General features: G+C 37.3%; 1 protein-coding gene across 16 annotated transcripts in view; it reads left to right on the forward strand.

Moving 5' to 3' along the window:
- Positions 1-13,783, forward strand: part of CFAP43 (cilia and flagella associated protein 43) — a 53,570-nt gene that overhangs the window by 25,062 nt on the left and 14,725 nt on the right. For 13 of the 16 annotated variants that reach the window (XR_003925770.1, XR_003925771.1, XR_003925772.1 and 10 more), the window contains 13 exons: positions 659-828; positions 1,591-1,743; positions 2,191-2,321; positions 3,015-3,180; positions 3,764-3,877; positions 5,512-5,589; positions 6,890-7,015; positions 7,462-7,566; positions 8,315-8,431; positions 9,245-9,454; positions 11,182-11,388; positions 12,160-12,249; positions 13,035-13,112. Coding sequence is in view for 13 of the 16 variants with exons in the window: in XM_030030651.1 (XP_029886511.1) it covers positions 659-828; positions 1,591-1,743; positions 2,191-2,321; positions 3,015-3,180; positions 3,764-3,877; positions 5,512-5,589; positions 6,890-7,015; positions 7,462-7,566; positions 8,315-8,431; positions 9,245-9,454; positions 11,182-11,388; positions 12,160-12,249; positions 13,035-13,112 (1,745 nt within the window). In the remaining 3 variants the exon portion in view is untranslated. The remainder of the gene's footprint in view (positions 1-658; positions 829-1,590; positions 1,744-2,190; positions 2,322-3,014; positions 3,181-3,763; positions 3,878-5,511; positions 5,590-6,889; positions 7,016-7,461; positions 7,567-8,314; positions 8,432-9,244; positions 9,455-11,181; positions 11,389-12,159; positions 12,250-13,034; positions 13,113-13,783) is intronic. The other 3 variants (XM_030030658.1, XM_030030656.1, XM_030030660.1) reach the window with 3 other exon arrangements.

Raw genomic sequence — 13,783 nt, forward strand, 5'->3', positions numbered from 1 at the left:
CTTAAAATGTACAAACTTTTAAAAAATTAGTTTTCAATGAAGTTAGTATTTTCTTTAAATATTCACTAATCTTGGATGACTTCTTGTGCCTATTTTTAGACATATAAAATGGGACTTGATTTTCAAAGTTGCTGAAGATCTATAGTTATTGCATCAGTCTTAGTTTCAGGTGTCTCTTTAAAGCTCAAATTAAGGAACCAAAAAGAATAAAATGCCCTTTTGAAGATGTGAACTTAGGTGTTTTAACCAATAGCGCCCTGGCTGTGGGTACTTTGTGGCAGAGATGCCTAAACAAGTTCTAGATAAAGGCAATGATGACATGAACCACCATGCAAACTAATTAGCACTGCTTATGTAATACCCAAGAAGCAGGGTTAATTAGTGTATACAAATGGTCACATCATTATGATTAAACTGTTTCTAGTACTTCTTCAGAGCTAGTAGAGCTATCTCTCTGCTTCACTGCAGTGTGCTACATCAGCACAACCCACAGAGTTAGTGTTAAAGCTAGGTATCTTAATACCCAGTCTCCTCCTTGAAAACTCACATCATGCTCATTCCTTGCTGAGATTGGTTTTCATAATTACTTGATAGGTGAAGCACCTGCATTAGTGGTAGTGATGCCTCTTCCTCCCTGTTTCTTTTTTCAATCTTTTAGATAATGATAAGTATGTTAATGCACAAGGAATGCTTAATGCTAGTGCCATTAAAAAGGAGCAGTATGATCTGGATTACCCTTTGAGCTCAGCAGTCAGATTGAAGGATAACATTGTGTATGGCTACTGTACCTGTGCACCTTTCATCTGTAAATACCATCTCTCTGAAGAGGTAATTCTCTGAAGCTGCTTTATTTTGTGTGGTGGTTAAATACCAGCAAACAAAGGCTGTAGATGAAGTGAATATAGCAGGATATTATCTTAAAAGAAATCCTCTCTGCACTAAAAATACCTACTCCATCCATAAACATCAACTTTCAGTATCCTACCACCTGCTCAGAAACCTGGCAGAGGCACTCCTTGTTCTACTACAGAGAAAGCGAAATATTGGTTCTTAAAACTCATACAGCTTGCAGGGACTTCACGTGTAGCTTCTGTATTGCAGCTGTGCTTTTGTGCAATCTGCTGAGTAACCTGAATATCAAGCTATTGAAGGAACTGAGCCAATCTGAGCCCATGACTCTAAGATACAACTGCAAACCCAGCCCAGCCCTGCCTTGCAATGAAGTAGTGGGGGCTTCAGGAAGGCACTGTCATTGCCTGCTGATGAACTGGAGCTCTCTGCAGCTCATAGATCTCCCTCAGTTTAAGAGTCAGGTCAAGCAAGAAGGTGAATTCCAAAGGCAAGCATTCCTCCTCCCGTACTTTCTGACCAAAGAAACTACAGGCCCAAACATACTGAATACAGCCCCTTTTGAGGAGATGAGAAGCAAATCAGCAGCATAGCAATGGTACTGCTTCCTGAGCTCAGTAATCCAACACCATTTTAAATTGTAACACGTGTGATAGCCCACAAAGCTCTCATTAGTCTTCTCAAAATGGCATAGATATTTCCATCATCTGAACTGTTGCTAACATTTCGTTTGTTTGGCAGAATATGTTGGAAGATCCATCAGTATTTTTATCAGAAAAGAGGACTCCTAGCAATCAGTTTGGACCAGGTTTCCTCTGTTTATCACCCAACAGCCGGTGGCTGGCGTCAGCAGCAAAGGATGGTGTTTTGTTCATCTATCATACTTTTACTATGGTAAGTAGGCATCCAGGCACAGGCTTTGTTTGGTTTACATGAGAAAGAGGTGTGAAAGCTACTTTCTTTCACTGTAAGCTTTTCTTCACTTGAATATAAGGTGTTCCAGAAAAATTTTATGTCGAACATGAACTGACATAGCATTATACAGTACAATTCTTTTTATAATGAATCTGTATATGATCATACAAACTAACTTTCTTCTCCAGTAAATTTAGGATAGATAATTTTACTAGTTGTCTTTATCTCCCGCAAAATCAATATACTATTGATACTATACAGGGCCCCATCTGTAGTCAAAAGTTTTAAACTCATAAATCCTAGTCTTTTATGTACTTTGTATTGACATTTTGGATTTACTTTTATCTAAAAATAAAGCAGCATAATTTACAGACATATTCCATTAGAAAAAAGTATTTGCTGATACTGCTTCTATGACTTTTCTAGGATATACTTGCTCAAAAGCATTCTCACTCATATCAAGGAGGGGGAATCAGATCCGTGGTATTTTCGCTGGACGGCAAATTTATCCTCGTTAATGGCGAAAATGATGGTGCCCTGGTGTGTCTGAAATGGAAGTATGTATAAAGTGGCAGACCAGTATTGATGGTGTAAATTCTTGTATCCTGACAGACTAATTTTTGCATCTACTTGTGATTCTAGACTTCCTTTTTTTTAATCTCAAAGTAAGGAGAAGAATTGGATAGAAATAAAATCACTCCTCTCATCTTCAGAGGCGGTCTCCCTAGCTCATGAAAAGTCTTGTACTTCGGGTACAGTTGCAACACAAGATGTAGGAGTATCTTCTGATAAGTATTACCCATAGTGAGCTTCTTATCACTCTCAAATATACCATCTGGAAGGGGCTCTGTGGAGATGTAATCTCATGAGATACTATTTTAATTTAGCAATTAGGAGACATCACAGCTTTAATGGGAATTCCACTGTGGCTATGGAGAGCTCTTAGCAGACATTAGGAGTAAGAGACGCTTGAAACTACAGCTTTTTTGTGGTGTAACAAATGTTCAGGCAGATGCATAGACTCTGCCAGAGCAGTATTTCTAATCTGGGTAATCAATCTTTCAGAATTTTTAATTGTCTGGAAACTTCACTTAATTATGCAATTCTAGAACTCAAACTGTTGAATCATATGTAAAAATATTAAATAGGCTTTTTTAAACAACTTAATAATTGTGTTATAAAGAATATTTAATACTTCATCCTTTTCCATAATACACAAAAAAGACATCAGTTCCCTTTTTGTTTATTAGGAAGATAAAGAAAACTGAAGTTAAGGAAGCTGCTTTTCACTGGCAGTCTCTTCTTGCTATACTGAACAAGCCTACTTTGAATGAAAATATTGTTTTAAAATCTATGGCAGAATGGCAGTTTGACCCAGAATCCACATCGGAATCACTTCCAGAAGAGAAATTTAAGGTGCTTTCTGTATTTTTATGGGGGAAAAAAGTTTGATCATTATCCTAAAATTACACATGATAAAAACTGTCCTCAAAACAAACTCTGATCCTTTTGTAAAAGTAGAATACCCCTGGTGATAGGCTGAATATGCTTAATTATTAATTTGTGGAATAGTATTATCAAGGAAATGGAATAGTTATTGGAAGATGACATTCACATCTTCAATTTCTCTTGGTTTCTTCAGCCACAGAAAGCTCTGTGAAAGTCAGTTTCTCCTCATGTGAAATTATGTGTCATTCCCAGTGTGATGTTACTGCTATACATTGTGTGTTACTAGCTGTATATTTTTTCTGTTGAAATCAAGCAAAGCAGTGATTACAGAGATTAGTACTGTCAGCCCATTTGAGTCAAAAGGCATTGCATAATAGCAAGGATTTGCAGAATCAAATCTGGGGACTAGTTAGGGAATAAAAATGTAACACTTTCTGGAAATTGGTGGTGATGGTGTTGCTTCTAATGTGAGTCCATTTTTTATTTCATTTCTGTCTCCCTTTCATTCTCTCTAAGTTCCTGAGATGGATGTTTATGTCCTTAATTTCAGGAGGCACCAGTTAAATCTTCCAATGTAGAGGTGACAGAAGAAGATGGAAACATCACCAGTTTGTATTCAGCCAGTACCAATGACATGACATGGATAGGTCAGAAAATAAAGAAGGTACTTTCATAGAACAAGTATTAATCAAAGCCAGAGTTTTCAAGGGTCAGTAGTGATTTGGGGTGTCAAATTATATGCTTTAAAGGAATCTAGTTTCTAAAGCTTTTCTGAAATTTGGACCTCTCTTTAAGGCATTGCAGTCTAGACTTTTGGAAATCCTAGGTCAAGGTTACAAACACGTTAGAGAAGGTACCTAGCACAATAGGAGCTCTAAAGACCAAAAGACCACTTCTACACAAGGAGTAAACTAAAAAAAATTGCCAAAGAAATTGGCTTCCTTTAGAACCTTATAAATACTTTTTTCTTCTAAATGTCAAAGAGTTGCACAGAAGATTATTATCAGAAACGAAGTAGGTGCTCTCTTCTTCCCAAGGGCCAGAGTAACAAATTCTACAGCACTGATAAATCAATACTCAACATTATGACATTAATTACAAAACCCCTGAGGTTTATTTCAGGTTAAGGTTGAGGTGAGTATGTTATGTAACCAAAGGTTTTTTTAAGTAAAAGTACATCAAAGATCTAACTGTCTACAGAGAGGGGATTTAGGGCTTTGTAAGCCTGGAAACTGCTATGTTAATGTTAGTATAGATTCCCCCCCCCCCTCAGAAATACGAATTTATGGAAGCTAGGAAGTTCTTTCTGATATGACCCAGAGCTGTGTATTTTGTCCAGCTTTTGAGGTTTAATGATAGGACAAAGCAAAATATCGATGCTTTCTTGGTCATCTCAGGAGTGACTTTCCAAATGATGATGCAGTTTCACAAGTGGCTCAAGTCAATCTAAGACATACTGCCACTGAAAGTGGCATCTTCTCCATCACTCTCCCAGACATGTATTCCTGTTTCTGCTTTGCTGCTGGCACTCATGCTTTGGTGTCTCTACTGGGATTTTTTGGCAAATCCATGTGACTCTGCATACGCATGAAAACCATGTGACTGTTAGTATCAGCTAGGGACAGGTGATCAGAAGCAAAGGTTGAAGGACAGCAGTGTGGTCCTAGGTTGTTTTAAGCTGCTCATTTATGTCCTGAGACTTGCATCTGACTTTTAGAGGATAGAGTCCATCCAATGTCAGAATGATACACCCCTTCCTTTCAATCAATAGCCATCATCCTACTTAAAGTTGAAAATTATTTTAGGAAGCAAATTCCAGAGGTGCATTCCAAAATTTTCCCCAAGACATGAATTGGCAAGGCTGTAGGGGCAAAGAAAATTTCACAGCTTCCAGAATGATTAACAGATGTTAGTTTATTTGTGTCTTTAAATATCCCACTGGAAATGCTTAGTGACAATGAAAAATCTAAGGAATATAAAACACTTAACAAATTTTGGCAGTGGGCCGTTCAGTGTGTCTATAATCATTGCACTTGTAATTACTTCTTTCTTTATTATTTTCTTTCTTTTAAGCTCTATTGCTGTACAACCAGTTTACAACGTGACCTGGTTGTACAATCTTTTTTCTCTTGAGCAATTCTAAGATTCATCCTATTGAATTAGGATTATGTCTGTTTCAGTTATTAATCCCTTTGGAGTTTTGTTTTCTCTACAGATAATGTTCCTTTAGATTATTTCAATCTTTTTTTCTCTTCTTGTCTATTTTTATCTTTCAACAATATATTTGTTGTATATCAGGTCATTAGAGAAGAGACTCAGAGGTTTGCTAACCAGAAGAAAGAGCTGCAAATGGGAATTAAAAAGCTGCGTAAAACTGTGAGTTTGTTACAAGGAAAATAGCTCAGCTTACCAGTTTTGTTTACAAGTACGCTTCCTTTATGGCTATCAGCTCTAGTGCTCAGTTACATTTTTTGTCATAAAATCTGAGCAGACAGGTAAGAAAGAGACATGCTTCTTCAGGGACTATACGCTGAACCTGCCAGGAGCTACTGTCTGGTTCTCAGTTTCCTTTCCTCCAAGTAAATATTTTGTACCGCTCTTATACCTTCAGAAATCTTATCTGCTCAGCAGGCTAGTTTCTGGCTGTCTAACAACCTTCCATTATAGAAACTACTGTCCTCTCTTCTTCCTTCTGTTTCCTTTCATAAAAACTGCTAACTGCAAGAGGATAAGGCAGAGGGTCAACTAGAGTAGTCTGCCCAGGACCATGTCCAGACAGATTTTGATTATTTCCAAGGATGGAGACTCCATGACCTCTCTGGGCAACCTGTTCCAGTACTCAGTCACCCTCACAGTAAAAAAGTGTTTCCTGATGTTTAGGCAGAACCTCTTGTGTATCAGTTTGTGCCCATTGCCTCTGGTCCTGTCACTGGGCACCACTTAAAAGAGCCTGGCTCTGCCCTTTTAGCACCCTCCCTTCAGGTATTTATATGCATTGATGAAATTCCCCCCAAGCTATTTCTTTTGTAAGGCTGAACAGTCTCAGTTCTCTCAGCCTTTCCTCATAGGAGAGATGCTCCACTCCCATAATCACCTTCACTGGACTCTCTGTAGTGTGTCTCTCACCTCCTTCAACCTGTTAGCAACACTCTCAATACGGCCCAGGATACCGTTAGCCTTTTTTGCCACAAAGGCACATTGCTAGCTCGTGTTCAACTTGGTGTCCACTAGGACCCCCAGCTACTTTTCTGCAAAGTTATTTAACAATTGCTCAGCACCCAGCATGTCCTGGTGCATGGGGCTGTTCCTATCCAGGTGCAGGATTTTGCACTTCCCTTTGTTGAACTGTATGAGACAGATAACAACTTAATGAAGTGATAACAACTTAATAAAGTTCTCAGAACCAGAGAATAAAGAATTGTGTACTACTACTACAAGTTCTTAGAAAGTATACACAACTTCACATATAACATCCAAATAAACTCAGAGAAAGATGAAATATATTCACATAGTACTCTCTGTCACTAGCAACAGGCAGCACATTCTACCAATTACCATGAAGCGGTTAAAAGTGGAGGCAATTAAAATAATTTTGTCTGATATCAAGTTCTGTAGCATTTCCCCTATTCACATTCAAATTACTTTTTATTCCTTATACTTATTTAAAAAAAAACAGATTCAGAAGATGATGCTTGAAAATGAACAGGTGCCCGACATTGAGAAACTGGAGCAGCACGAGTTCAACCTGGATATTGAGGAACAGGAGAGAGCACAAGCAGAGGCTGAACGAGAAGTGGCCAGGGTATGATAGAATGGGGGGAGAACGTTTTAAAACTAGCAGTGAAAAGGAGAAAGAATGATTGAAGAACAGAGGATGATCTCAAAGTTGCTGCTCACTGTTGAGAAGCAGGAAAACTTAAAAGTATTTAAAGTCACTTCTTGAAGCAGGGGAAGCTGCTGATGCAGACATTGCCAATTGGAATATGATCTATGCCAGAAACTATAAATCTGACACTGTGGCCTTGGGCACATTGCTTAAGTTCTAGAATGCTTTTCTTCACATATAAAATGATGCCTTTCGGTGGTATGCAATATAGTTTTTGGAGAAGATAGCTGTGATAGTCTAAGATGAGGAAATATTGGTAATTCATTTCATCTGTTAGGTTTCTTTCAATAACTCAATACGAATTGCCCATATCTTGTTATTTTTCACCACATCTTGTTATTTTCTTTTCTGTATTTTGAAAGGCAAGGAAGGAAATTGAAATGGAGAATTTAGCCAACCGCTATTTGCAGGATGTCATCAAACATGAGTGCTGGGATGCTATGTGTGTAAAAGGACGTGCAGTTAAGGTAACCTCTGCTTTCCAATTCATTTTGTGCAGTAGTTTATTGACTCCTTAAGGTACAGAGACAAAATAAATAGAAGTATAACAGATTTATGATTTGCTTATGGTATGGGAAAAAACTTACTTCTTCCCAGGGCTCATGCAAATCTTTCATTCTGTTCATTTTGTCTGACCCTGGCTGATTTTACTTTCTAAGGTGGATAAGAGTGCTGATAAGCAAATAAACAACTCTTCAATTCCTTGATCTCAGAGAATATGCACTGTTGCTAAAAGGAGAGGTAAATATTATTTTTCTGTGTGCAGTCAGTACAACTTCTGCTACACAGAACATAAAGGCAAAATTTAACCCTGATTTTGCCTATTTTAAACAGAGGGCGTTTAGTCAAACTGATGATACTGGATTATCTCAAGGGTGGTGAAAGACCAAGTCATTTTACAAAAGATCTAGTTCTGGTTGAATTCTGTGGATAAAGATGCCATATCCATAGATTATTAAAAAAAAGAATGAAAAAAGCAAATTTAAACCAACCTTTTTCACTACCAAAAAGGCAAGTGGTTTTTGTCTTTTACAAAAAAAAAGTATTTTTACTATATTATCTATGTTAATTGATCTTCAATTTTATTCCTGATTTTAAGAAGTCTTTACAACTGTTTAGCGTTCAGGTAATGAAAAAATGAATTGATAGATGCGTTCAGAAGAACTTTGGGGTTTTGTTTGTTTTGGTTTTGTTGTTTTTTTAAAATTTGAACAGTGCTTCCGTATGGCTTGTGAAGTGAAGAATTATCCACTGAAGGGACACAGTGAAGAAGAGCTGGAAACTTTGGAGAAAGTTCTTCGGTTAAAGAAGATTGAGACAGCTGATCTTAAGGTACAATCTCTTTGAAGTACTGCATAAAGGCATTTCAGATCAGGATGTTCTGAGTTGGCATCTTAACCCTTCTTTACAGAGTTACATTTCTAAAGTCCATTTTCTTGCTGTAGAAATTGTCCCCAAAAAATTTAAAAAGATAAATAAAGATGACATGTTGTGGTTTTACTCAGAATAAATGTGTTAGTATTAAAGAATCACAGAATAGCTGAGGTTAGAAGAGCTCTTTGGAAGTCATCTAGTCCAGCCCTCCTAAAGCGATTTACTCGGGGCCATGTCCAGTCAGGTTTGGAATATCTCCAATGATGGAAGATTCTATAAACTCTATGGGCTACCTCTTCCCATGTTTGACAACCCTCACAGGAAAAGTTTTATTATGTTTAAGTTGGATGTCCTGTATTTCTATGTATACCCATTTCCTCTCAATCTGTCACTGAGCACCACTGAGAAGAGTCTGGCTCTGTTGTCCTTACTTCCCACCATCAGGTTTTTATATGCATTACTAAGATCCCTCCAAGCCTTCTCCTTCTTGAGGCTAAACAATTCTAGCTCTCTCAGACTGTCCTCACATGTTAGATGCTTCAAAGCCTTAATTGTATTAGTGGCCTATCACTGGTCTTGCTCCAGTATGCCCATGTCTTTCTTGTACTGGGGAACCTACATATGGACCCAATATTCCAGATATGATCATTTCAACTTGTATTATTTTGATCACTGAGCTTAATTGCAGAATATAACCTCTAGAATTTTTTCATACATGTGCCACTGGATTGTGTACACAATTAACACAGTTATCATGTTTGTAATATACAGGTTCAGAAGAAAAATCTTGAGACTGAGTCTGAGACTGTATTACCTAAGGAAGAAGGAGAGAAGGCAGAAGAAGCAATGGCTGATGATAGTGCATCTGACTGCCTGATTGGAAGTCTGAGCTCTCAGTATGGTGGAGACACATCTATCCTATACCACCAATGGGACTTGCACACCAGGGAGCAGAAAGTCAATCAGATAGTATTACTGAAGGTGATGACTTCTTAAATTTGTATTACTGCAGTGACGCTGTCATATCTGTTGGTTCTCACAGCAGTCACAGCCACTGTTAGATTTTGGGTGTACTGACACTATACAATGGAGATTTGCACAAGTCTCTGAGTTACTGAGATGAAAGCTGATAAATGCATACAGTGCAGTAGAGCACCACGTGGACTTGCCAGCTCAGGTCTGGAAGAAAAACATTTTTATGAAATTGGTTACCCAATTTGAGGGTATCTGTATTTGCCCACTGGTGTTTCAGTTTAAGAGTTTGTATAGCCAAAGCTAGCTTGCACATCTCAGCATGCCCTGTGAAAACATGACCTCTTTCCCTATTATTTGCTGCTGAATGAAAGATCAGCTGGATCCTCACACCATTTCCTTTCTCTCCAGTCTTGCCATCCCTTCATTTGGAGTCTTCTATTATTATTCATTACCATCAGACTCTTACTTCTCTTACCCTGGCCAGTTTATTAAGTAGTAAACATGCTACAGAATAGGCTTCTTATGAAGATGATCTACAAGGGTAGAAGTGGTTAAACTACTATAAAACATTGCCTCCTCAGAGCTCTTTAAGACTGTAAATGGTAGCAAAGCTCAATAATTATGCATTGTAATACATAAAATCTAGTAGATACACTAGTGTTTAAAGTAGATAGGGAAGAAACACAAGGAGCACTTTTAGATGTAAGCTTGGATGTAACAAGATCTTTCTACTGTATGGCTTTAAAGATGCTTATTATATATCTAAGTGTAGATATATCTTCAGTGTTCTTGGCCAACACAGCAAGCTTGCTGAGAACTAAATGGCTGACTAGACATTGAACACAGCCTTTTTTCTCCCAGCAACATTGTACCTCATCTGCCATCCTGCCTTATTACATCCTAACTTATTATTATATTAGAAATCAATGAAATAATCATGGACACAAATATTTATTTTAATACAAATTGCAAACAGCTACGCATCTCAAAATGTGAAGTTTAATGATAGAACTGAAATCCTTTTCATGTTTCATTTTAGTAAATTGACATAGTAGGAGAGACACATGGTTTTCTCAATATTCTACTTTTCTTTGTGGAGATCAATTATTTAGGCTAAAGAAAAAATTTATCCACTAAGAATATACAGTTTTAAAAATCATTATAAGATCTCAGGTGTTTTTAACAAATTAGTTTCCGATGTTTATTTATTTAATGGGCACGTTTTACTTACATATGTCAGACAGAAAATCACATGAAAGCATATTGAAACTGCAGGTTGCATCACTTAAAAATCAGGAAAGTATGTCCTTAACTGCCTCCCTGCACCTGTGATTTACAATCTTTAGATTTACAGGTCATGTGTTTTTTTTCTTTGGAGCATCTTCTTCTTTCAGCCGAAGAGTGCAAAACCCACCAAATAGAAGGCAGCCTAATTTTTTATCTAGTTTTGGCAGCAGTATGTTTCTTCCAGAATCTTTGTCAAATGGCAAATATGTAGAAGAAAAAAAATAAAAATTTCGAGGAAAAAACAAAGAAAAAACTGATAATTTGCCCACCTCCATTTAACAAATCTTGAACTCTGCCCTTATGATTTTCACAAAAGTTTACCAGTTTATTTCCCTGTCACACATAGAAATACACACATTTATGATTCCGATGGCTTGAGGAGTGTTATATAATCATAGATGGATGCGACCTATGCAGTATTGCAGTTTTCTTTTTTGGTATTTCAGGACATCATTTACAAAGTGAAAACTGCTTTTAATAAGGAATTTGACATAGTTGCACAACAAAAGGAGCAGGAGATAGCACGAGTGAAAGAAAGAAACCTGAGGATCCGAGAAATCTTGGCACAACTTGACCTCCAAGTGGAAGTGTGGGAGCCAGCTCTTACAGATGATGAGATACCAGAGCAAGCACTCACTGTTCAGGATTCAGAGGTGTCTGAAAAATAAATCTTTCTCTTTCACCCACTCAAATACAGTTCTCTAATTCTTCTCATTTTCAGACACTGTGTTAGTACTGAAAACTCTTAAAACAGATGTGTCTGTGTACTTAAAATCACCTTTTTGACTCTTTTGCTTCCCTTCCCCTTTTAGGGAGAAAGCTCTTAATAAGTCAATCTGAAATGAATAAAATGTATACAATCTTAATTTATTGCTGTTAAGTTTTTAATTGCCCATAAATTAGGTAGAAATCCCCCCTGTTCCTGACTATGAGATTCAAACCAGGCTTGCAGGGATTATTTCTATAGATAAGGGTTTCCCCGTTTTCTCTGAACACCATTTTGAAACTAAGTATCTAGGTACTAAAGCGTACTTAGTACTGTACTTATACATTCAATTGATAATTTATAAAGAAACACCATATTTCTTATACAATATATTCCACTGATCTCATCTGCTCTTTTGGTCAGTCTTTCCCTACTTTTCTCTGCTCTCCAACCAGTCCATGTTATTCCACTCTCAGAAAAGGTATGCACAAAACACAATATCAACAAAAATGATGGTAGTTTGTATTTTAGCATTTTTAAGTATAGCTTTTGAAGCTGTTCAAAAGAACAGTTTTCTTTTTGAGGAATATTATCATAGAGCAGTGATACAAAACGCATTAAGAATTAGTATTACACCATCTTTCCAAATGTTCTTAGTCCACATGTGATCATGTCTGGAGAAAAGAACCCTGTTATGAACCTCATTTTCTTCCTTCAGATTAAAGTTGAAAAATACTTGACTCAACAAGAGAGAGAGAAAGCAGAAATGCTGGCTAAGCTTGAAATGGAAAGACACCTTGCTGCTATGGTACTTAAAGTAGTATCCTTTTTACTGAATAGGCCTTTGTCTCTGGTTAGGCTTATTTAGTTAATGCTGCCCTGGAATATTCCAGTAATGTAGTATGGGAGAATAAATTTAAAGTGGTAGGTAATGATGATGTGTGCCTCTTCCCTCTTATTATTGTTTACAATCAGAACTACATAGACCAGCTGGGGGAAGAAAAGATGTAGTGTTAGGCTCACAATTTTGAAAACTGTGCCTAGTGGCAATTAAAAATACCATATCTGGTGACTGGGGACTGGATACATTTCTAAATGCATGCTACTGCTCAATCAGGAGCTTTGTGTTTGATATGTGTGTGTTGACTGAGAGACCTCTGTTCTTCAGGGATCAGACTAGAAGATCATGCTTTCCTCTGGCTTTAAAATGCATCTGTGAGAAGCCTAAGATGGTTCTGGCCCCAAAAGAGATGCACGGCCCCAAAAGAGATGCACAATGAAACAGTGACACTACAACTTCCTTTGTCCTAGCCTGCCAACTGGCCAGGAGTAGTCTATGCCTATGTATTCTTCCTAAAACTGACAGGATGGCAGTTTTAGTAAGTTATTTGGTATATGAACATCTGTCCACCAGAAAAAACTCTGAGACTTTTAGCATATTTCACACACATCACCAAAGAGCATTAATCTACTAGTGACATACAGTATAATCATATGGGTGATCTAGAGGTGAACTACCCTATTATCATTCCCCAAACTTCCAATTACTACACTTCCTTTTGTACCCTAAAATATTTTTTGTCATCATTCCAGGACAATGAAAGACTGCGTGCTCTTAATGACATGATGGGTGGAGTGCTAGAAATAAAAAAGGAAGACATCTTGAAAATGGTGAGCTGTGTTTCTGCCATATCACATAGGTAGCTTGTGGGCTTTTAAGAAAATGTGAAATTCAACTAGCAAATATTTCCAACCTAAGTGATAGAAGAAAGTTGGAGAATTGTAGAATTGCATTATGCCTAGATAGACTCCATAAGAGACCATACACTGAACTCAAAAAAGACCACAAGATTCTAGTGCCTGCATTTGATTCACCCATTAACATGTTTCTATCACAGTGGAATACTGTAGGAACATAATCTAGTATTACCATTACAACAACTGTATTACCATTACAACAACTGTATTACCATTACAACAACTGTATTGCTGGCGGAAGGGTCTATTATCCATAGCTGTGATCTTACAGAAGAATACTGTGTTCCATTTAACTCAGCAAATATAGATAGTACAGTAGTAGACAAAGGAAAGAATGTGAAGGAGTGTCACAGGAGAGGGCAGATACAAGCGATGTCCCTGGAATTGATCTGTTTTGGAAAACTAGGACTCCACATAGAAGTATACATTATCATGGAGTTAGATTTGGGGCTCTAAAACAGAAAATGTGGTATATCTTGTACCAACAGTAGTGTGTTTGAGTACAAAATACTTGTATTTTACAAAATCCAGTAGTGAATTTCTGTGACCAAGTGAGAGAGAATAGCACAATATATATATACCAA

Source organism: Aquila chrysaetos, chromosome 11 (genome assembly GCF_900496995.4).
Source record: "Aquila chrysaetos chrysaetos chromosome 11, bAquChr1.4, whole genome shotgun sequence".
In the NCBI taxonomy this organism is placed as follows: Eukaryota; Metazoa; Chordata; class Aves; order Accipitriformes; family Accipitridae; genus Aquila; species Aquila chrysaetos.